The sequence below is a fragment of the Danio rerio genome, chromosome 21 (assembly GCF_052040795.2).
Source record: "Danio rerio strain M-AB ecotype USA chromosome 21, GRCz13ab, whole genome shotgun sequence".
Lineage (NCBI taxonomy): Eukaryota > Metazoa > Chordata > Actinopteri > Cypriniformes > Danionidae > Danio > Danio rerio.
The window spans coordinates 21,080,638-21,105,609 of record NC_141041.1 but is presented as its reverse complement, the minus strand read 5'-3'; the positions used below and the strand labels follow the sequence as shown (position 1 = coordinate 21,105,609).

Sequence of the window (24,972 nt, the reverse complement as noted above, 5' to 3'; positions counted from 1 at the left end):
ACAGTATTTTTATTCTGGAGAAAATCTTATTTTTATTTCAGCTAGAATAAAAGCAATTCTAAATTGCAAAATGCAGTTTTTAATTTTTGAATTCGAATTTGCGATTCTAATCCGACTTGTTCCGGCACAAATTAAGCCCTGAGTTTACCGCTTTGGCTGCAGTAATGGAGTATCAACAATAGGGATGGGCCGGTATAAGATTGTGATGGTATGATAACCCTAAATCACGGTTTCACAGTGCCATGGTATTGTTATTATTACTGCTGTAAATTATGTTCTTTTTTAAAATGTCTAGGTAAACAAACAAAAAAAAACCTTTGCCCCCATTGAGCACAAACTATTTTATTTTATAAACCATTTAAAATATTTTTGAAACTGTAGCTTTTGATGTGGAAGGTCCTTTTCTGCTGGAGATATTGTTACCGTAAAAAACTAAATAAAATAGTCTTTAAAAAACTGTACATATACTGCAGGAACAGTATAACAGAAACTTCTGGGGGTTTTAAAACCTTGAATCTTCCAAACCACGGTATACCTTGAAACTGATTATCATCCCATGCCTAATCAATGCATTTTTACTAATTCATTTACAATTATTGTGATATATCGTGGATGGTTTTCTTGTGATATTATTGATATATTGTAGAATAGCTGATATCGTGATATATCAATATCGGGGGCAAAATATCACGAAAATATCATAATGTGAGTTACCCTGTAAATCCCACCCCTAGTAAATATCATGCACTGTCATCATGGCAAAGATAAAAGAAATCAGTTATTAAATTGTATAAACATTAGAAATATGTTGGAAAATTAAACAGAAATTGGGGGAAAATATACAGGGGAGCTAATAATTCAGGGGAGCTAATAATTCTGACTTCAACTCTATATATATATATATTTTTAAGGGACAATGTGGTAATGTTATTAGTGTTCTTGTTCTTTGTTCAATTAATCAATACATCAACACATTCTGTTGTAAAAGTGATGCAAATGTATAGATTTATTAGCACATCATGTAGAGAGTTCAGTCTTCTGCTTTCTTAATATTTACAAAAACACAGTAAGTAAATGAGTAAAGGCAAAAATACAAAATACTGCCTTTCACTCAGCAACATATTTACGGCGATAAATTATTAATGTGAATTAGTCACAGCTTAAATTACTTTAAGATTTCTTTTCAACATAAGTTATTACTGAAAACTGTATTAAATTAACTTAAAGGCATAGTTCACCCAAAAATGTAAATTTACAATCTATTTACTCACCCTCGAGTGCTTCCAAACCTTTAGAAGTTTCTTGAACACAAAAGAAGATATTTTGAAGAATGTTAGAAACCGGTAACCATTGGCTTCCATAGTATTTGTTTTTCCTACTATGGAAGTCAATTGCAGCTTGCTTCACAATGGCTTATTTTGAGTTAAACAAAAAACTAAGATTGAGTAAATGGTGATAGAACTTTCAGTTTTGGGTGAACTATGGTCACTATAAGGGAAATATCTCAGGAAATTATGGCATATTTGGACAAGAAGCCATTTCTCTGAGGCAAGGCTAAAATCATATGATGATGGTACTAGGCTGTTCTTTTCTATAATCCAAATGCACGTGTTCATACGATAAATACACTCACAAATCAAGAAAACAAACGTGGCCCAAAACAATGAGCTGCACCTGAAGATGAGAAGAAGACGGTGGCAGAGCTTCAGTCGTTGTCATAAATACAGTCTGTAAAGGAGATTTTAAAGAAGAACTGGTTACCTGTCTGCATTCTGACAATCCGCAGATGAAGAATTTGCATTTTATATTTTCATGTATTGTTTACTTTCGTGAATTTGCTACATACCATCTCCAATGTCATCATAGACCTCGTCGCTACAAGGAAAAGGTACACATTTTAGTACTGCACAACCACACATTGATAAAACAGTGTAGAGCTTGAGAAAACATGACTTACTCTGTTTGGATGTTGCTAAGTGAGACGTATCCGACTGAAAGCAAATGTTATAATGTCATCATTAGCAGTGTTTGTTTTAGTATATTTATGATTTCTTCATAAAAAGTTTACAAATTTGACATTAGAAGTGTTTTATTCTCTAAGGTGTTATAATCCTTGAATCATTTTAACCAGTTAGCAATTTTTCAGTGTCTATGTGACACAAAAAACTTGAAATGAAATGCTGCTTCCACTGTGATGTAAAAGGTGTTTTGTTTGTTTTGATTCTGTGGTGTTATAGTTCCTTATTATTTTACTAGTCCAAATACAATTCACTGCATTACTACTACAAATGAAACAAACATGGTGATAAAGGAATTAAAATTTGTTAATATTTAATTTTAATTATCTTGTTAATCACTCACCCTCATGTGGCTCCACTTCCCTGATACTTCTCTGTCTCCAGAACATAAATTAACATATTTTAAATTTAAACTTATAACGTGCTCATCCTCCTTAGACTGCAATAGTCCCAACTTATTCAAATTCTACAAAACATCTTTAAAACAGACCACATGCCCTCAGTGTTTCATTTAGAATATTATGATGTTTAAGAAAAGTTTTATGCAAACATAAAACAAAAAGAATGACTAAATTCAACATTCAATTCAGCATCAGTATACTGTGCACGTTCACAAGAGCGATCTGCTCTTTATGTGTGTCACACTAAGTCACATCTTCATGTTAAAACAGCTATCATAACATTATTTTTTTTAAAGATGTAGACCTTTTTGATTCTCTGAAGCTATGGAAATGAAAATTTTACTTTTATTTCCTTTTCATCTGCTTTTATGGGGCCGAATCGTTGGGGCAGCAGTTTCAGGAGTGAACCCCAGACTGTACTCTCCCCAGAATTCCTCCAGCTCCTCCGGGGGGATCCTGAGGGATTCCCAGGCCAGCTGAGAAACATAGACCCTCCAGCAAGTCCTGGTCTATTCTGAGGCCTCCTCCCAGTGGGACATGCCTGGAACACCTCCCAAAGTAGGCAGCCAGGAGGCATCCAAAACCTGCCTGAGCCACCTCAGCTGACTTGTCTCAATGTGGAGGAGCAGTGACTCTACTCCAAGCTCCTCCCATGTGACAGAGCTCCATGCCCAATCTATAAGGGTGCGCCCTGCCACCTTGTGAAGCAGACTCATTTCGGCCACTTGTATCCGAGATCCTGTGCAGAGTGGGATCGTAGATTGACTGGTAAATTGAGAGCTTTGCCTTTCGGCTCAGCTCCTTCTTTACCTTAACGGACCGATACATCGACCCCATTACTGCTGGCCCTGCACCAATCTGCCTGTCAATCTCACATTCCATCCTTCCCTCACTCGTGAACAAAACCCCAAGATACTTGAACTCCACCTAGAGTAAGTACTTTCCTCCAACCTGGAGTAAGCAATCCAACTTTTTCCGGTGGAGCACCATGGCCTCGGACTTAGAGGTGCTGATTCTCATCTCAGCCGTGCCACAATCTGCAGCAAACCACCCCAGTGCAGGTCCATGTCCGATGAAGCTAACAGAACAACATCATCTGCAAATAACAGAGATGAAATACTGTGGTCCCCAAACTGGTCCCCCTTCGGCCCAAGGCTGGAGATGGGTCTGGCTGCAGACCTGGTGCAATGCAATCTGGGCTGCATCCAATGCTTTTTAATGGGCTCACCTAACCCCACCCCTAACCCTACCTGTCACAGTGACGTCACTAGCTCCATTTGAGTGCATTGTGTCTGACATTGCATCGCTGAGTGATGCAATCTCAGCTTGCATCATAAAGGCTGCATCCAGATACTATTGCAAGGCTGTGCATAGAAATTCTGTCCATAAAAGTTATGTACAGAACCGGTGATGCCAGAAATTAAAAATGTAAAATAGGAAATATGTTACAAACATTATTGTTCACATCCCTCAAAATGGTCTATATACCTCAAATGTGGCTGTGCTTTGTTTCAAGCTGAAGTCGGCATGTGCAGACATCCAGGGTACACATTAGTGCAGTCCACATGAAAGCGTGCCCTTTACTGACACTGAAGAAATTACCTAGAAATTATTGAATAATTCCAATATTTTTTTTGCACATAATAGTATTCTTATAACTTGAAATACAAATTTATTGTAAAATCTCCTAACCACTGAAAGTTTTCTGGACCTTGAACGAGTCCCAACTGTTGCTGTCTCTGTTGATTTCATCTAAAGTATCTTAATTTGTGTTCTCAAGATTAATGGCCAGGAGGGTTGGAAATTGACATGAAGGTAAGTAATTAATAACATAATTTCTAACGCTAATTGCCTAATTGTCTTTAAAAGTCACAAATTTGTTTTGGATAACACACAGAAACCCTGGTGAATCAAATCAAATCAAATTCTGGGTTGCAAATAACGTCACTTACATTTGCCCTCCTTGTTCCTGCAGATGAATTTGTCAGGGTCAGATTTGCTGATGACGTCCACGGTTTCCCCAGCCTGTACAGCCAAATCCTTCCCACTTCCCTTCTTACTGGTGGCTATTGTTGCTTGATGAAGTACTTGAATCTCACCGTCATACTGGTAACATAAATACAGAGTTATGTTTGCTCGTAAATCTGTTTAGGTATTGCTTTTTCACATTTTTGACCAAAGCCATAAAAGTTACGCACTTTAAATTTCTTTCTAAATTCCTTTTCTTCTTTCTCAAACTTCTTTTGTTTTTTGGGGTCATCGTGCACTTTGCTCTGCTTAGATTTCATTTGAGGAAGGCTGTAGAGAAATACCACTATCATCAACACAAAGCACTGGAATGTGCTAATAAACAAAACAGTATTTTCATTTTATCTGAATAGTGCTTCATCATAGTGAATTTGAACTACCATATCCGTTAAGACATTAATAAGCAGATGTTTACCTGGATGGCGAAGGAGCAGGAGGGAATGAATCCACATCATCATAAATATCTTGAGGAATGTCTGCGATGTTGAAGACAAAAGATGGGTTTCATGGTTTCATAGTTCATTCGAAAACATGCTATAAGGATAGACTGATTTTTACCTTTGTTTACTTCAGGTGTAAATTGTGGAGGGGGAGGAATGCTGAAAAATATAGTTAGACATAAATATTTAATCATTATATGTGTGAACGCCACTTAGCTTCTTTAAATTACAGCTACAGTCTGTTCACACCAAGAATGATGTTGATTACTGTTATGATAATCATAAAATATGGATCTAAATATCATAAAGAACTGAAAAGAGTACCGTCACAATGGTACAAAAGATGAATGTTGTTGAATTCACTTTCTTGCAAAAATAATAACAGCCGAATCAGCAGACAAACATTTTTGTGCATGAAATGGATGTTAATAGTCATTCTTGATGTGAACTGACCTTTCATGTATATTTTCTGTAGAAACAAAGCAAAATCAGTGGAGGTTGACGTTAGAAGAAAATAAAAAGTAGTGAATCATGCATGTGTTGTAATATGGTTAAAAAAGTATTAGAAGAGCATTAACAAACAAGAGGCTTAGAAGAATTTCCTTGAAGAAGCTATTTTGGCATTTTCAGACTTTAGGTTGATTGGGAACAGAATCAATAATTGGTTTGCTTTGTTAGGTCAATTGTGATTGGTATGAATTTAAAACATGGAGAAATAGCATTGTCTGATTGCATCTTGCTAATGTAAAAATTACTCATTTATGTTGAGTTGGCTTTTTCTCCGTTCAACTGAGACTTTGAGCATGTCCAAGAAGGAGCGTTTGAAAAGAGGCCTGGGATCTCCAGTGCTATGGTTTCAGAGGAGGGTAGTGTGGGTGAGACAGATCCAAAATAAAAGTGACCGAATACAATGTTAAACCCAGCAATGTAAACATGTAAAGACAAAGTACATGCAGCCTATTATATTATATTATTTTATATTATATTATATTTTTCTCATACCTGATAGGATTTGAATCAGGTATATCATCATACACATCATCATCTTCTGGTGGTGGTGGTAAAACAACTAAACAGCAGAGGGCAGACTTGTTCAAGTATTGTCTCAAACGTGAATTATTGCAGTTACCATATTTAAAGCATTAAACTTTCAGCCAGTTCGTTAGAAAAAGGTATATAGGGTTATATAGTAAAACTTACCCCGTTGTCCATTCATATTCCTGAAATATGAAAGAGAAATTATTTATGTAGCCTACATGAGAACAGCATTTGCTGAAGTTTAGAGCTAGTAGCCTATTTACTTTTTAGTGTTTCTTGACTGGGTAGGCTACTAGAGAAATATTTCATGTGACATTCAGTAAAAAAAGTAACTTTTTAAAAATTTCCAGCTATTAATTATGAAGGATAATTCAGCTGATTTCGTTTGAAAGGGTTTCAGGTTTTTACCTTTGATCTTCAACAGATTCGACATCATCGTACACTTCTTCATTTTCAAGGCCATGAGGAGACTGCGCTTGATTCTTCAAGGCGCTGAAGTTGATCTGAACCATTTCTGTTTTAACATAACCAACTAAAATACAGAGAGAGAGAGAGAGAGAGAGAGTGAGAGAGAGAGAGAGAGAGAGAGAGAGAGAGAGAGAGAACAAACTGCAGTAGTTGGATCTACTCACATCTACCTCATGTGAGGACGTAACAGTACCTTCAACATTGTTATTTTGTAAAGTAAAATAAAATGGTCTGGAATAGAATTGAAAATGTTAATCGGAACTATTTAAAAATATTTATACAACAGTTCTGTCTGGTTCTTGAATCTAATTGGCTGATAGCCACAAGGTATTCTGCAAATAACAGCACTCATCCAGCCTCTTCACAATTGTGTAGTACTCCGCCCACATACAGTGACAAGCAGAGGATACGCCACAGTTTGACAAATATTGCAGCTGATGGACAACATATTCTACTTTTGAGGCTTTTTAGTCGAGAACATAAATGTTTAGATTGGAACCATGCAGCTTATTTATAAAGATAGTGCCTATTTTTAAATATGTATAATTTCTGAGACAACGGCGGCCATTAGCCTGACATTGAGCAGACCAAAGATGGTTTACGTAGTCCATCCACAAGATGGCGACAGAGACCGCATAATAAACCCTTAAAGGAGGAAAAATCCAGTGTAATTTCAAGCTACAGCTGATCACATCATCATAAAACTGGTGAGTGACTTTCTAAGTCGATCTCTCTCTTTTGTATGTTGTAGTGCTGTGTTTATACCATAGTAATTGTAGTTAAAGTCTTAAAGTCTGGATATCTGTTTCTAATAAATCTCCTGTTTTCACTACTGCAGACTAATTTAGTAAACAGAAAGAAGAAAAAAATGCCTGCAAGTGTTTATCATTTTTCCTTATCACAAACACAACAGTAGTCTGGTAGTGTTTGTTTGGACGTTTTTGGGGTTAACGTTTATTATTGTGATCTCTCCTGATTGCAAAAGAGAAATACTGGGAAATCTCTGTAGACTGATGGCATTTTATGCCGTGCAGCCTTTTAATCTTAAAATGTCAACAAAACCGCCTGATTTGTCATCATTTTAGACATTACGCAAGAGAATCATTCAAATACTAGCTCTAAAGAGACGTGTGTGTAAATTAGCAATGGTTCCTGCTTTTCTTACATCATGCTGCAGATGTGAATAAATGAAAGAAGAAAGTAGTTCCTTTTACAAAAGGATTTTGAGACTCTCAGTGTTTGATCTTTTTTTATATACACGATAATGCTGTTGAATTGTTGTATAAATACAATATCACACTCGTAGCAGTGTGACGTGGATGTATTTACAGCCACAATCGCACTGCTATGAGTGTGATATTACTCAAATAGTCTATATAATTGGCACACAATCACTCTTGCGAAAAATCAAATTAGACCTTCAAGGTCTAATTTAGGCCTGTTTCTAATTTTTAGTGTTACTTTTCAATACATTGTTGACGTCAACAATACATTTGGCATGACAGAAACCGCCTTTTTATCTTTTTTTTAAATTGATGTGACTTCTTACATAATCCATCTTGATTCCGGCCCAACCATTTGCCCTCTGGGTTGTCAGTGATTCGAATAATATCAATTGACTCGCCCTTCTTTATTGAGAGATCATTTTTTCCACCCTTGCAGTCAGACTTTGCTTTTACCTGATGCATAACCTGAAATGGTGGTGTTATCTGAGAAAAGAACACATTAGCAAGATAACAGTTTAAAATCGCTAGTGAAGTAAACATTATTTACTACTAACTGTTTTTATTTCTTACTTTAAACTTTTTAATTGCGTCTTTCTCTTTCTTCTCACGGTCTTTTTGGTTTTTAACATCTTTTTCCGGTTTCTTCTGAGGTTGACTTGGCTCTGCTGCTGATGACCTGAGGTAAAAAAAAAAATCATGTCAATGTATTTCCTCAAAACATAAGTAAAAACAAGAGAACATGAAATGAAGCATTAGATTATTGGCAAAGCAGCAAAACTCTAACAATACTCTGTTGCAGGTGCCCGGTGTAGCCTGACCGCTTAACCACACATACAGTTTCAGCAGTAGAGCCTATCTTACCTGCTATCATCAAGATCCTCATATATCTCACCATCACTTCCACTTCCCTAAAAGAGGTAAGACATACTGTAAGGTACTGCAACACAAAATTATAGTGTACTGTCCAAGTGAAGTAATTGTATACCTTTCTCATGTTTCTTACCTCATTTGTCTGGTCTGCAATGATAAAAAGTAAAAGAAATGTAAAATTAAAATTAAAATTTTTTAAATTAGCTAGGATTGGATTGTCACAATTTAAGCATCACATTACATCACTTTATCTTTATTTACTGGATTCATTAGGTATGGATTTGCGTAAAATGTTAATACCTACTACAATTTTTGTCAAATTAATAAAAAAAAAATCATAATTCAGATTATTTAATGCACAGGGTAGTCCTGCTTATACTGTACCATTGTCATTGGACAGCATTGACAAGCTAAAACGGTTTATGTTTGTGGTGCAATATAAATGCAGAAGAATAAAAATTGAAGTTATTTTTCAGTTACTTTTCCTCAGATCTAGAATTATGTCCTGTAAAGCTGAAACTGTGCGTTTAGTTACTTAAAGGGGTGGTCCACTACAATATTATATTTGAAACTTCAGTTGATGTTTAATGTAGTTGTGTGAACATAAACAACATCTCAGAATGTAATACACTCAAAGTTCAATGCAAAGAGAGACATTAGCTTTTAATTAATTCAGAATGATGATGATTTTGATTGCACACATATCAGCCAATCAGTATGGAAAAATAAAAATGAAAAAACTGGTATAAAATTAAATTGCATTAAATAACATAATTGTAGATCTTACCCCTAAAGCAGTCCACATCATCATAATTCTCATCTTGAATTCTGCAGAGAAAAATAAGTTTGTTGAATTCTCAACTCATTCATACATTTAACATGTAATTACATGAGTCACAGTGAGGTGGTACTCACGGGGGTCCCGGATGCCGTGGGGGCAGGGAGGGGGGTAAAGGTTGAGAGGGCAGAGCTGGAGGTACTTGATTGCTGGGGTGAGCAGCGGGTGGAGGAGGGGGAGTGACATTCTTTGGTCCAGGGCCTGCAAGAAAAATGTTCACCTCATGGTCAGCAGTTATCCTTTGAAATCGACAGTTTACTCAAAATGTCAGTTGGGTCATTAATTACTCAAACTGCTACAAAGACATGCAGAGGAACATTAGCGATGCAGAAAAATTGTAAGTGTTTTGGATAGGCTTTTGATGGAAATTCCTATTCAGATGTAAAATGTTTGCAAGGGGGCTATTTAAATCAATCATTCAACATGAACATTTGTGGTAATCAGTTTACTGAGTTGATTTTTGACACATCATAAGGCATTTTTTAAACCCATTTGTGTAATTAGATTAAATGTCTGCATGATTATCATCAGGACTTTTTTTGGCCTTGGAAAATTACATTGGTCATTATGGATATGAGCTGTTGGATTTGTGTTTTGTAATACGTGCACCGTCCTTTCTTTATTTTCTTCACTTTCGTCAACTGGTGAAGTTTGCCCAACTGTTTGTTAAAACTGTTCTCATCTACTATTTTATATTGCTTAGTTGTGTAGACCTAAAAAAAAAAAACACTGGCTAAAGATGTGATCACACTACAATATTTTATGGCAGTGACGTCTATTCATATTGCAAGCAAATACAGGACACCTGAAATGCAAGCCCAAATGCAAAGTGCTTTTCATAGTTTGCAAGTATGGTGAACTCTGATCTGCAAATTCGTGTCATGTTATGATTCGTGACCAATAAAAATTTGACGTGGCTCCTTTAAATCTGCATGGCTGTATACAGAATAATAGAGTAGGAAGTCATATTACAACTATCAATGCACTCATCATAATTGCTACTGCTGTGTTTCACTGAAAAAAAAGCATGCAGGTTGTGACTGACATGAAAAAAGCATTCTTAAGCAGGAGTGAATTGTTCTTTTAAAGCATGACTGACTCGATGGTTTTAAAAGATAAAAAGATTGTGAACACCACAGAGAGTGACGCTTTTAACCATAATAAAATCATTAGATCTTTTCACATGGAGCTCAAGAGCAAAACCTGGCCCTATACAGTTTCTTACACAAAGGGTAAAAATGAAAGTTATTTATGTAAATCTACCTTCCCATTTTATAAGCTTCCCTATTCCTTTTCACTGACTTCAGCTCTCAAGTGAAAAGAGAAACTTAAAAGAGGAAGTTAGATTAGCGCATGCAAGAAATCTTTAATTTCCAGTATGCTGCTGTTCCTATCTGATAGCAGATGCACCTGAATGTTTGCTTCATGATGGCACCTTTGATGCCGATTCACATGCAGTGCAGAAATACTGCATTGTGTGTTCACTCAGCGGCACACAACAAAGATCAATAACAAGGTTGTTGCAATACTGTATGTCAAAGAGCAGCATCTAACCTTCTGATACAGTCATGTGATGTTCCTCATTTGGACATAAATTACTGACTAAGATATACATTCTGCTCACGCTTCTTCAATCTTTTATTTTTTTTTGGGATCCTGCTAAATGCGTGCTCGCTAATGGTCTCAGTTGAATGCAGCGCAGTCACAAGTAAAACCACGGAAACCACTTTGGTCATACTAGACTGCTTAAGCAGTAGCTGCTTTGCATACAAAGTCTTTGTGGCAAAGTGTAATATGACTGAAGTGCTTATTGCCTATTGTAGTGTTACCTCAGATGCTGCTCTACAGTAAGCATGTGCAGATTGTGCCAGATGAGCAGTACTCACTCTCTGTTGGAACCTCTGGGCCCTTCTTGAACTTCTCAAGGTTGACTTTGGGTGGTCTATTGGGTTTGGAAGGGGCGCTGCCTAAGGCGTAGGTATTGGGTAAAGTTTTCTTTTTGGGGGCTGAAGGGTCATCATTTACTGTCTGTGCAGGAGGTCCGTGTGCTTTTTTGGGGAAGTTGGGTTTAATAGGTGCTACAGGCTTTGAAACTGACTCATTTGTACTTGAAGCTTTAGCACCATCTTTAACACCTTCTTCTAGTTTAGTGAAACTATTTTTAGCGCGGAAACTTGATGGTTTCACATTAGACACTGGGGAAGATCTCACGGTAGACTCAGTGTTGCTGTTTTCCTCTGGCTGCTGGCGCAGCATAGCCATTGTGCTTTTTGGTTTGGGTGCTGATGGCATTTTTGGAGTTGTGGGACCGTTTACTTCAGCTTTAGGGATATCTTTGATCCAGGAAGGTTTTGTTGTGGAAACGAGCGGCTTTGGACTTGTGTCCTTTGTGTCATTTGCAAAGATGCTTGATGGAGGTTTTTGTAGTGGTACCTTTGGGAATGGGACCTTCGAAGGCTCGGGATCCAAGGAAGAGTCTGGTGGTTTAGGCTTAACAGGAACTTTGTTACCTTTGTTTTCTGACATATTTTCGAACCTATTCCCAAATGCTTTAGGCTTTGGAGGATCAGGCATGTCCGGAGCACTTCTTGCTGTGTTGACTGTGTTCTTTAAAAAGTTGGGTTTGGGGGGAGTTGAGGTAGAAGTAGCTCCACCGGAGAGGCTAGTTTCGAGAACAGGCTTCTTAGAAGGCACCACTGGACCTGAAGACAATGTGGGTTGGACGGGTGGTTTTAGTCGAACATTTGGGGCCCCATCCACAGATGCACCTCCTGCTTGGAAGCGAGCCATTATAGCTTTTACGTCAGACTTATTGTCCTGAAAAAGATTGAAAGTCAAAATTTTAGGAACAGAGGCAAACATGGGCACATTCATATTTGTGTGGTTGTCATTCTGCTTGAGCTTTTAATCAGTGTATTATTATTAGACCTACATGATTATGTGACATCACAGTTTATATGACATATGCAGCATATTTTTTAGTTTATGCATGTGTGTATATATATATATATATATATATATATATATATATATATATATATATATATATATATATATACAGTTGAACTCCATTACAGTTGAACTATTAGCCCCCCTGTTTGTTAGCCCCCTGAAGTTTTTTTCTAAACAATAGTTTAGAAATAACTGATTTATTTATCAAAATTTATTTTCTTTGCTATGACGACAGTACATAATATTTTAATAGATATTTATCATGACACTTCTATACAGTGTAAAGTGACATTTAAAGGCCTAACTAGGTTAATTAGGTTGACTAGGCAAGTTAGGGTAATTAGGCAAGTTATTGCATAATGATGGTTTGTTCTGCGGACAATGGAAAAAAATATATAGCTTAAAGGGGCTAATAATTTCGACCTTAAACTTTTTTTTTTAAAAATTAAAAACTGCTTTTATTCTAGCCGAAACAAAAAACAAATAAGACTTTCTCCAGAAGAAAAACTATTATCAGACATACTGTAAATTATTATTAGCCCTTTATTAGCTGATTTTTTTTCCTTTTTCAAAAATTTCCAATTGATGTTTAACAGAGCAAGGACAATTTTACAGTATGTTTGTATTATTTACTGTCATCATGGCAAAGATAAAATAAATCATTTATTAGAAATGAGTTATTAAAACTATTGTTTAAAAATGTGTTGAACAAATCTTCTCTCCTTTAAACAGAAATTAGGGAAAAAAAAATAAACAGGGGGTCTAGGAATTTAGGGGAGCTAATAATTCTTACTTTAACTGTGTATAATACTGTGTGTGTGTGTGTATATGTATATGTATGTATATATATATATATATATATATATATATATATATATATATATATATATATATATATATATATACTAGGTGTGTAGCAGTACATGTAGCAGTACATGCACAGCCAGTGCAGACATACAGTGACTGTTAAGCCACAGTCACACTAGACATTGAGCTGTGCAATTTAGTTATACGGCACTGTGAAAAAGGGTGGGATTAAATGAGATGATAACACATTTAAAAAGCGTGTGATTGCTCCATATTTTAAATGTCTGTATTGAGAGGTCATGTTTTGATCTCACACAATCACTTCACCAAGCACAGTTCACTAATCTTGAACAACACAAGAGACCCAGCGACGAACTTGACGCACAAGCTTATATTTCCATTCTATCACATTCAAATGCATATAAATGTAATTCTATGGGGCGTCTTTAGGCAGAAGACCACAGCAGTACAAGAACTTAGAAGCCATTCACAACGAACACATTTTTTTTTTGTCTGAAAATGCAACACAGCAGCGTTAAGGAGTGTTTTTGCCGTAAACAGAAGTGCTCAACATTACTCCCACCTCCTAGTTTTTCTGATTGGTTCACTGCTCTGTAACTGACATCAAGTATGACAAATGAGTGCTGCTGTGGGTGAAATCTTCAAACGGCTTTAAAAAGAACACTGCAAGAAACATGAGTGTATAAAGGTCACGTAGATCTATCAAACACTAGACATATAAGAGACTGTCTTAGGGGATCTTGTGAGCTTGTACTGTAAGAAAGTCTTAAATAAGTGAGTGCCTTCCCTGCAAACACACAACAGTTGTAGTCCACCACACCTGCTGTTATGGATAAACAGTGCAGCATTTTCATTACAGCTTACTGAATCTTAAATTTAACACACAGTTGTTGTTTTTCTGTTGTTTTAGCAGAGGGCTAAGCTTAATCTGTAAAAGTTTAATATGCAGTTTCCTTATTATAAGGTTTTATTTTTCTTTATTGTGTTTATTTTGTACGTTTATTTTGTACGTTTGCATAACATGGTGCTCTTCTTTGTTCCATAGCTAATTGTGACAAATAAAGAGAAAAAGTAAGTACTGGAGATTTGTAATTATTCCTGTTATACTGTACTGAACCATGACCCGAAAACTGAGGTACGTACTGAACTGTGACTCTAGTTTGTACTTCATGTCATTCAATTTCAGTCATGGTTTGGTATTTTAAAAAAGAATAATAATGAATAATAATCTGGGATTAACCGCCAACTTATCCAGCATATGTTTTACGCAGCGGCAGCGGATGCCCTTCCAGCTGTAACCCATCACTGGGAAACACATACACACTCATTCTAAGCTGAAAAGAAATGAATGAATGAACGAATAATAATAAAATATATTAAAAATTCCAGTATGTACTGTACTGTATGTCCCATAGGCTACTACATGTCATAACCAAGACATATTGCATGACTTTAATGAAAGACTATGTGATAAGTGTTTAGATTTGTGATAAATTTGCCAATACATCAAGCTTTAGACTTCCTTAAATGTAGATAAAACAAACATCATAACCCCCACATGGCTTCTCAACACAAGCGTAGAACTACTGACTTTTTGTTATATAATTTAGATCTAACTATAAATCAGCCTAGTAGATTTAAATAGTATGTTAGTATTTAAAATAATATGTTGCGAAAGTCAAAGCAATATAAAATGCAAAAAAGCTGATAAAGCATACTTTCTATGTCTGATTTACCTGAACGTTTATTCTATCTTAATTGTAAATATTTAAAAATAACCGACGGTATTGTTATTTCATTTTGTAATATAAAATGTCTGCTTTCGTTGCGTAGAACTCACAAAAGCAGTGCTATATACACAGATTTTTCTGATTCATGTAGAGGATTGTAAATCAACCATCTGACCCTAAACTGAGCATAAAGCACACAAACAACAGAGATTATTTTACCTCCGATTCGTCATTACAGTTTAGCATTGTTGATTTTTCCATCAGAGCTGTTTGTTGTCAACTGCATTGAGCTTGAGACCTGTCTGAGATCACACAGGAACTGAGAGCATTTATCATACAAACTAGCAGGAAGTTACTGCACTCACTATTTCAGAACTCATACACAACACTCATATGCTTAAAGAATTAATAGAAAATACTTTTTTTTCTAGAGGTATATATTAAATTTGTCATATAGACACACAGCAGTCACATTGTAAAATGTGCTGCTGTCGCTTAAGTAAAGATAACCACAAAAGGGCTTCAGATTTTAAAGCCAGTTGGGCATCATTCAAATTTTACACAATTGGATGCAAATGTCTTTCTGTACCAAAAAAAAAAAAAAAGTTTTTCTGTGCCCATAACATCGCTTATCTATAACTGAGCTGTTCAACCCGGTCACCTCAAAGCTGTGCACTACTTTCACAGAAATACAATGCTCTAGATCCATGTTCAAATGCACAAAGTGTGACACTGGTTGATGTGTTTGGTAACAAGCGTTTGAATCAGGACAGACCTCTCTCACCAGGAAGAGCTGATAAGCCCTGGACAAGCTTCTAATGTGACTGGCTTGACCCAGAGGTACACACTGTGCTGTTGACTTACTGTGCAAAAACGAGAAACTGTTAGACACACAGGAACTAACATTGGCCAACTAATTACAATATCACTATATAGTCTTGACAAACAACAGCGATGTAGACATTTCTCACAAGTTTTAAACCACACACTGTTCTGTAGTATACTGACAATTTCATCCACATTTCCTTTTTTTTTTTTATTAATCTTTTTTTTTTATTTAAGTCCAATGTTTTGGATAAAAAATGCAATGATGGTGTTTCATATTTAATGGAATGTATATTTCAGATCTTATAACATTATGCTTATTTTAAATGATAGTTCACTCAAATATAAAATTTGCGTCATCATTTACTGTCACTCATGTGGTTTTAAACCTTTGTGAGTTTCTTTTTTCTGTTAACTTCCATAATACAGGAAAAAGAAGTCATTAGGTCCAACAGTTTTCTTAAATATCATCTTTTACAGAAGAAAGAAACTCAAATAGTTATTTAAAATCATTTTTGGCTGATCTCTTTGAGTGGTATAATGTTACATTTAGCAAGATATGTGTCTCGCATGTCCTCAAAATGTCTTTGCGAAATTTCAGATTAAAGTGCACTATCATTTATGTTGCAAATGTCCTCTTGAGTGGGTAAAAAAAACTTTTTACATACGTAAAAACAGCTCTCCACCCACTTTTTTGGAAGAGGGAGGTGCATTTACAGCTTGGACATTAAATACTGTGCTAAAAATAAACATGTACCTTAAAAAATACAGACATTTGGCCCACATTTCTTTTACAAATTTAAAGGTACAGTAGGTGATCTGCCAAAATGCTAACTGCTTAGCATATTATCTTTTGACGACTGGGAGGGACTGTGCCACACTTTCTGAAATCGCAAACGCGCGCACCGCGTCACAACAGCAGACAGCCTACTAGTTCTTGTCATTCACCGGTTATGTAACAGTTAGTTAGTGTTCTAGCATGCTATTTCACAGTGAATATTCAGAGTAGCATGCAAACAGTATAGAAAGGCTATCATTGTTCAAAAAGAAACCAATGTGAATATAGAATCAACTTCAGCTCAATAAAGCAGGTTAGGCGGAATAGCGCTATTTACTGATGTTTTTTTGTTAAACTAAATATAAATCTACATTATCGAAGCTGTAAAAAGGCCCTTATAAAACGGAAAAAAGTCACATCAATCTTTAGCCAGGCGATTTCAGTGGCCTAACAACACGTCTGTGCATATAAGTCATTCATAACATAACTCAATCTAACATAAGCAAAGCCTTAGCCTGACTAAAATAGTTTTAAAACAGAACATTACCTATCTAACAGTAATACTTCAGCAATGGTGTCGTCCTTCCTCCAGGATGCAAAAGTAACTCCAATATAGATTCAGGATTTTTAAAAGTTTCAATTTAGCATTTGATTTCTCCCGGTCTGTGTTTGAATGAGCGGCGCTCATGCAGGCGGGCACACGTGAATGGCGGATCTGCGTGAACAGATGCGCAGAAGTCCGAATCTACATTTGCTGACAGACAGTTTGAGCTGCTTATCGGAATTATTGGAGATGTCGGCCCGACAATATTTAATTGGATAAACATTTTTTAGTTTTATGCCTTACCCAGAATAAAATAATATATATAAACACATTTAGGTCATTGACTCTTATTATTACTATTGGACTGTGAAGAGACTTTCAACCAGCACAACAAAAAATGTTTCTGAAGACAATCACCTACTGCACCTTTAAGACCAATGTTTTGAATAAAAAATACATTAATAGTGTTTTAGATTTGATGGAATGTCTGTATATTTCAGAACTTATAACATTATTTTTAACTTAAATGATAGTTCATTTGGGCATTGAATACTGTGCTAAAAATGGACTGCTCTTTTATTCAAAGCTGTATTTGTGCATGTATCTTTAAATCCAAATGAGCTGCTGCTCCCCTCCTCTATTCCATAAGAGGGTGGTGCCTTTACAGCTTGTGCATTGGATACAGTGCTAAAAACAAACGAAACGTCTGTTTGGGTTGATTCAAGAGTTCACACTTCGCTGGTGATTGATTATAAAGTTTGTTTGGCATGCTGTCCCGGGAGAGAGCTCTAAGCTCATAAGATCCTCGAGCCCGGGGCTCCCTCCCATTTGCAAGGCGAGAGAGGAGTTTGAGCTCCCATGCTATAGTAGCTAATGAACAGATTATGATTGCTCGTAAGATATTACTACTTACTAGATACATGTCTATGGTGCCAATTTGGATTAGCCAATTAACTTAAGTTGCATGTTTTTGGAAGGTGGGAGGAAACCGGGGAACCTGGTGAAAACCTATGTGAGCATATAGGGAGAACGTGTAAACTCCACACAGAGACTTCGACTGGCTTAGTAAGGACTAGAATTAGTGACGTTCTTGCTGTTTCATTCATTCATTTTCCTTCGGCTTGGTACCTTTATTTATTAGGGGTCGCCACAGCGGAATAAATTGCCAACTTATCCAGCATATGTCTGACACAGCGGATGCCCTTCCAGCTGCAACCCATTACTGGGAAACACCTATACACACTTTTTCACACACACACACACACACACATACACACACACACACACACACACACACACACACACACACACACACACGCACGCGCACACACACACACACACACACACACACACACATACAGTACATCCAATTTAGTTTATCCAATTGACCTGTACCACATGTCTTTGGACTGTGGGGGAAACCAGAGCAACCAGAGGAAACCCACTCGAACGCGGGGAGAACATGCAAGCTTCATGAGACGTTAAACCGAGGTCCTGACTCTCTGTGGTCATTAAAAAAATCCCATGGCACCCGGTGTCCTGGCCAAAGTTCCTCAATCGGCCCTTACAATCATGGCCTCCCAATCATCCCTATCCACTGAATTTTCTTTGTCACTGTCTCTCAACTCCTCCAATAGCTGGTGTGTTGTTAGCGCACTGGCGACGTTGTCCTGTGGCAGCCGTCGCATCATCCAAGTGGATGCTGCACACTGGTGGTGGTGTGGAGAGACCCCCCCCCAAGATTGTAAAGCGCTTTGGGTGTATGGCCATACACAATAAATGTGCTATATAAATACACATTACATTACATTACATTACATTGAGCCCGTTCTTCTAAATATTAAAAATCTATTTGTGCGGCGTTGCATCATAGTATCTTAACAATCGTGAATTTGATCTCAGAAACACACATTGTAAATATGTGTATATAATATATGTCTTTGAATAGACTGTAAATCATGTTCCAGTGCTTCTTCCAAATTTAAATATACGTTGTGAATTGAAGTAGGAATAATAGTGGGTCTAAAGAGCATCTAAGAAGTCCACACTTTGCGTTAAATTGAACCTGCATTGATCTGGTAATGCCAGTCATATGTGATTTCATGAAAACATACTGTACATACAAATGGCACACAGTATACGTAACATGATACTGTTATTATTTTTACACCAGCTAGAGGGTGTCTAACTTTAAAATGTTGCTATGCATAGACATAATCTGTTTTGTACAAACAACATTAGTCTTTGGAGGAAACTTGTTTTATAGGACGAGTGGTAAAATAAAAACACATCATGGAATCAGAGTTCGCTGAAGTCTCTTTATAAAGCATGAGTTCTGTGTGTAATAAACTAAATAACAGATGCTGTAGCATTTAAATGAACAACAAACCATTAAATTTTCAATTGCCAAGAGAAATTGTCCTTTTACATGCTTGAACTTTATCATGTTGTAAAGTTATAATTTGATGTTTAGTCATTACACATGATTGGCTTTTGTATTTACATTTAACCTATTAATAGGTTAGGATTTTAAAGCCTTTACTTTTAAAATAATAGAATAAACAACAGCACATACAATTTTGTCAGTGGTTAAACAACAGATAAACTGTTCAAAATTCAGACTCAGAAGATAGGTGTGGTGATGTTAGACTTTGCTCTGTTCTTGTGTATGAGAATGTGTGACAGAAGGAAGTTCCTATTGGTGACCCAAAAATTCCTATAGTAATAGATTACCATCTTGCGTCAGTACAAAAAACCTACGTTTTAAATCTCCAGGGCAAGTGTGAGTACTTTAAACATTGCAAATTGTTAATATTTTAGACATTATTTATATAGAAATTATTATTTTAGACAATTTATATTATATTATATATATATATATATATATATATATATATATATATATATATATATATATATATATATATATATATATATATATATATATATATATATATATATAATTATATATATATAATTTATTATATATATAATTGTTTATATTATATTGTATACATATATACATATATATATATATTTATTGTTTATAATTTTACAATTTGACTTTTTGTTTGTCCTGCACTTTAAAAAAAATCTTGCTGCCTCATTTTCTTTGGCCAAATATATTTATTAACATTTTTTGCATATACTATATGTATATAAATATGTATATATAACAATATATACAAACAAAAATACGTAACACACTGTTCTGCTTTTTCACAACCAAGAAATAATGACTATAAAACAATGTATTTACTAAATAACACAGTAAATGTAAAATAAATAAATAAATAAATAAAAAAGGCTTGTCCTCTTCTGCTGCTTTACCTTTTTTACATTAATCAAATTAACTTGTCTGGTCATTTCAACTTACATCAACCTGACTAAAATATTTAAACTTTAGTTAAAGCAACATCAAAAATATTTGTTGCCTTGACTTTTTCTTATAAAACAATTACAGTGTGTAAAGTTTAACAACAATTATTATTATTATTATTATTATTATTATTGCTGATTGAACTTTTTGAGGACACCAACAAACCAGTGTCCCATGCTAAGTTTCTAAGCCTACTTTTTGCATGTTTAAAATATAAGTAAGTGTACTTTACATATTGCATTAAAAAATAGTTTATATTTTTACAATTTGACTATTTGTTTATCCTGCACTGATAAAAGAAATCTTGCTGCAGTAATGTTATTTGGATGAATCAAATTCAAATTGAAAATATTACGTTAAAATATATAACTTAGAACTTTTTTTGAAACCCGATGAACTTATTAAAGTTATAAGTTAACTTCTTAAGTTTTTAGCATTATTTTATTATTATTTTAATTATTATTGCTGATTTAGCATTTTGAGCACACCCAAAAATCTTATGCTAAGTGTCTAGTTAGCCTAAAATATATAATTTAGCTTAATATTTGTCCTTAATGTGTGATTTAAAGCAGTTTTGCATGTTTAAAATATACAATTACATCCAAAGTTACTGTGAGGAACTAAACTACACCTTTATTCACTCTGCTAGGAAACATGTGTGAACATGCATCACAAATTTTGAGACATCATTTGTTTGTGTGGATTGATTGTTATCTAATGCAGTGACATCGCACAAAGAGCATGTGTGTGTAATCTCAGATATTAAACGGCTGTCATGGAAAAATCAGGGAAGGAAGTCAAGACCCAGGGTTAGGAGTAAATGCAATGAATTCATGTTCATGCCAAAATGAGTGTATAATATTTGCTAACTGTTGATTAACTAAAAGCAGCACGATGGCACAGTGGTTTGCACTGTCATCTCACAGCAAGAAGGTCACTGGTTCAAGTCAAAGCTGGGCCAGTTGACATTTCTGTGTGGAGTTTGCATGTTGTTAGCGGGGGTTTCCTTTAGGTGCTCCGGAGTCCAAAGACATGCGGTAAAGGTGAATTGGGTTTAAAAAAATTGTCTTAGTGTATGAGTGTGTGTGAATGCAAGAGGAATAGTTGGTGGTTCACTCCGCTGTGGCGACCTCTGATAAATAAGGGACTAAGCTAAAGTAAAATTAATAATTAACAATTTTCTCTTTATTGAAACAGCAAAGCCATTTAAACTGAATAGTGAAGTAAAATAGCCTGAGATGAACTCTCGTGTGATTCCAAGCCTAACAGCTGCAGTTCTGATAAACACAGAATTTTGTTCATTTTTATTTATTTACTTTCGGCTATTACTTTAACAACAGCTGTACTGTTCAAGGTTCCCGACATGCAAAGCAGCCTCACAAAAACTCTACAGTTCCGTAGCTGGGATGGATGACTTGTGTAATGCATGTTTTGAATATTAGACTTGCATGGGCCAACACGTGCTTGACAAAGAACCAATGGATAGTCTGTGTGTGTTTTTCTCACATGATTATGGAGAACCTTAGATGACTAGGAGAAGGTGATTTCGGAGATCCCAAAATATGATGCAATCTGAAAGAGGCGTCCTACCATAGTTTCACTTCGATAATCTGCTATTATAGAACTGCAACAGAATGAGTTACAAAGAGCAGAGCCAGATTTACAGTTGAAGTTATTAGCCCGCCTGTGACATTTGGTATTCTTTTTCAAAGTGATGTTTAACAGAGCAAAGAAATATTTACAATATTTCCTATATTTTTTTCCTTCTGGAGAATGTATTATTTAATTTAGTTTGGCTAGAATAAAACCATTCATTCCTTCATTCATATTTATTTTCTTTTCCGCTCAGTCCCTTTATTAACCTGGGGTCGCCACAGCGGAATGAACCGACAGTATAAAAGCAGTTTTTTTAATAGACTATTTTAAGGTCAACATTATTATCTTGTTTTTTTTTTTTTTTTTTTATTGGTCACAGAACAAATCATTGTCATACAATAACTTGCCTAATTATTATCATATATTGACTAGTTCACCTAATTAGTTTAGTCTTTAAATTGCACTTTAATACTAGTATCTTGCAAAAAAAGTCGAAATATTTCATGTAAATTAGTTATTAGAAATTAGATATTAAATCTATTATGTCTAAAAATGCGTTGAAAGAATCTTCTCTCCATTAAACAATCCTTGGGAAATATAAAATTATTAAAATTACAGATAACAATTCAATAATGCCATTTTAATAATGATAATAATTTTGACTTATACTGTATATATTAAAACTGGTCAGTGTCACTTATTTAATAAAAAGCATGTTATGGTTGACAAAGAGGCGCATTTAGCCAATGTTAAACCAGATAGTCAAAGACATCAAGTGAAACTCAAGTGTGCGTTCAGATGAAGAGGAACTGAGTTGTGTTGTTGAAGCAAAAAGAAATGGCCCAACATTACACAATCTTATTTTACACAATCTAAATTAGCAAAAACACATGACAAAATCCCCTAAATGTTCCCCAGGTGAACTTTAAGTTTGCTGTGACATTCAGCAGTTTTTCGTATCAGCGTAAATGAATCTTTTTGCATAAAATGTTTTTTTTTTTTTCAGTAAACAAAGCCCATGATGATAGAAACTGCACATGTTCATTAAAAAAATATTTGAGGTAAAAAGTAAACAAATTAGGTATTAAATACAGCAGTCAACATTTAAAGTAGATAAAAAAAAAACCAAGACCAAAATGCCTGTTGTTTAATACACTGTTGGGTTCCATGCAATTTATTTGTGCTGGGTCAACATGAAGAAATTAAGTTAACAGTTTTTACAAATTTAAGTGGATTGAACACAAAACATCTAAGATGTCTCCAAAATTACTCAAGAATTGAGTTGTTTCAGCTCATTTTAAATAAGTTGTTTGAAAAAACAGCAAACGTTATTGTTTTTAAGTGTAGTTTTATCACAACTTTAAGTTTGGATCCACTTCAAATGACTACTGTAGACATAGTATATCTGATAAACTCTCTCTTTCCAGTCAAACAACCATATGATTTCACATCATAAATTTCTCAAACGAAACTACCATAAAAGATACACACCCGCCGCTGCCTAGTGACCAACTCAAGGATAAAACGATTAAAAAAATACTCACCATGGTGGTAAAGCCAAAATCAATATCCTTTCCTTGATCTTGCGGATGGATTGGCGGCTCGCTGGCAGACTAGTGAATGTGTTTCTGTTTTACTTGAGTTTATTTGTGACTGTAAATGCCTGCCCACTCCAGGCCACTTCCCCTATCTGCTGGTCTGGCAGTCCGCTGCTTGCGCTGTCATCACAGGAAACCCTATCTCGCTCTCCATCGCATGTATTTGCCTATTCTATACTGCACAATTGCTCTTTCTATACTCGCGCATGCCTCCTTGCTCTGCATATTCCAGTACTTTAAGAATAAATATAAGAATACTAAAGCTTTTTGATATTTTTTTCCCCTACTTAAATTTGTAATAATTATCTTAACTGCTGTTGTTCATGGTTTGTATTATTGTTATTAATTTTTGTAAACTGTATATTGGTTTATAAGCGACACGGTGGCTCAGTGGTTAGTACTGTCACCTTATAGCAAGGTTGTCTGTTCAAGCCCCGGCTGTGGCAGATGGCATTTGGTGTGGCGTGGGTTTCCTCCGGGTGCTCTGGTTTTCCCTACAGTCTAAAGACATGCGGTATAGGTGAACTGAATAAACTGAATTAGCCGTAGTGTATAAATGTTTGTGTATGTGAATTAGTGTGTATTTGTGTTTCCCAGAACTGGGTTGCAGCTGGAAGAGCATCCGCTGTGTAAAACATGTGCTGGATAAGTTGGTGGTTCATTCCACTGTGGCGACCCATGATGGATAAAGGGACTAAGCTAAAGGAAACTAATGAATATAGGTTTATGACTGAAATGGAGAAGCAGAGACGGTCATTGCAGTTGCACAGTAGGTATTGCTGTCGCCTCAAAGCAAAAAGGTCTCTGATTCGAGCCTCGGCTGGGTCAGTTGGCATTTCTATCTGGAGTTGCAGGTCTCCCCTCGTTCGTGTGGGTTTCCTCCGGGTGCTCCGGTTTCCCCCACAGTCCTAAGACATGTGATACAGGTGAATTGGGTAGGCTAAATTGTACATAGTGTATGAGTGTGAATGGGTGTGTGTGGATGTTTCCCAAGATGGGTTGCGGCCGAAAGGGCATCCGCAGCGTAAAACATGCTAAATAAGTTGGCGGTTCATTCCACTGTGGCGCATATTAAATTGACTTGTGAAAGCTCTAAAAATCCTGATGCTGATTTTTATTTTTTTTTACATCACATAAGTAAACTGTATTTAATTTTCAAAATATAATTAAAACAGAATATTCATATATTAGAATATAAAATATAAAGTGTTTATTTTTGACTGCCTTTAAATTCGAACAAATGCAGCCTTGGTAAATAAGGAATGAATATTACTAACCTTAAACTTTAAAAAATGCAGTAAAGTCCTGTTCATACAAGAGTTATGAATATGAAAAAATATATAATTAAAATAAAAATAACGACCTAGTGCCTTTATTCATGAGGGGTCGCCACAGCGGAATGATCCGCCAACTTA

General features: G+C 35.6%; 1 protein-coding gene across 10 annotated transcripts; it reads right to left on the bottom strand.

Moving 5' to 3' along the window:
* Positions 1-974: 974 nt before the first annotated feature.
* On the bottom strand, positions 975-23,581 carry fyb1b (FYN binding protein 1 b). 10 transcript variants are annotated; one of them, XM_087301082.1, is made up of 19 exons: positions 23,504-23,581; positions 11,214-12,144; positions 9,405-9,528; positions 9,277-9,317; positions 8,605-8,636; positions 8,481-8,527; positions 8,190-8,295; positions 7,943-8,102; positions 6,334-6,457; positions 6,088-6,107; positions 5,890-5,956; positions 5,643-5,735; positions 5,006-5,046; positions 4,863-4,923; positions 4,618-4,717; positions 4,372-4,525; positions 1,958-1,991; positions 1,847-1,875; positions 975-1,728 (listed from the first exon to the last, which is right to left on the bottom strand). In XM_087301082.1, exons 1-19 carry the CDS (start codon positions 23,504-23,506, stop codon positions 1,706-1,708), a joined length of 2,190 nt encoding a protein of 729 aa, XP_087157208.1. In that variant the 5' UTR covers positions 23,507-23,581; the 3' UTR covers positions 975-1,705. The 10 variants fall into 10 exon arrangements, 9 of the variants coding, with proteins under 9 accessions (XP_087157208.1, XP_087157206.1, XP_087157207.1 ...); XM_087301080.1 differs by lacking the exon at positions 23,504-23,581 and adding an exon at positions 15,057-15,141; XM_087301081.1 differs by lacking the exon at positions 23,504-23,581 and adding an exon at positions 15,057-15,141 and having other exon boundaries at positions 8,623-8,636.
* Positions 23,582-24,972: the final 1,391 nt, after the last annotated feature.

Excerpts from the sequence above, each read along its gene's own strand:
- fyb1b (XM_087301080.1), bottom strand. The coding sequence starts at position 15,098 with ATGGAAAAATCAACAATGCTAAACTGTAATGACGAATCGGAG. Across the intron at positions 8,103-8,189 it reads ACGCAATTAAAAAGTTTAAA|ATAACACCACCATTTCAGGT; the intron begins GTAAGAAATAAA and ends TTCTTTTCTCAG. Across the intron at positions 1,729-1,846 it reads CTATGATGACATTGGAGATG|ACTGTATTTATGACAACGAC; the intron begins GTATGTAGCAAA and ends TCTCCTTTACAG.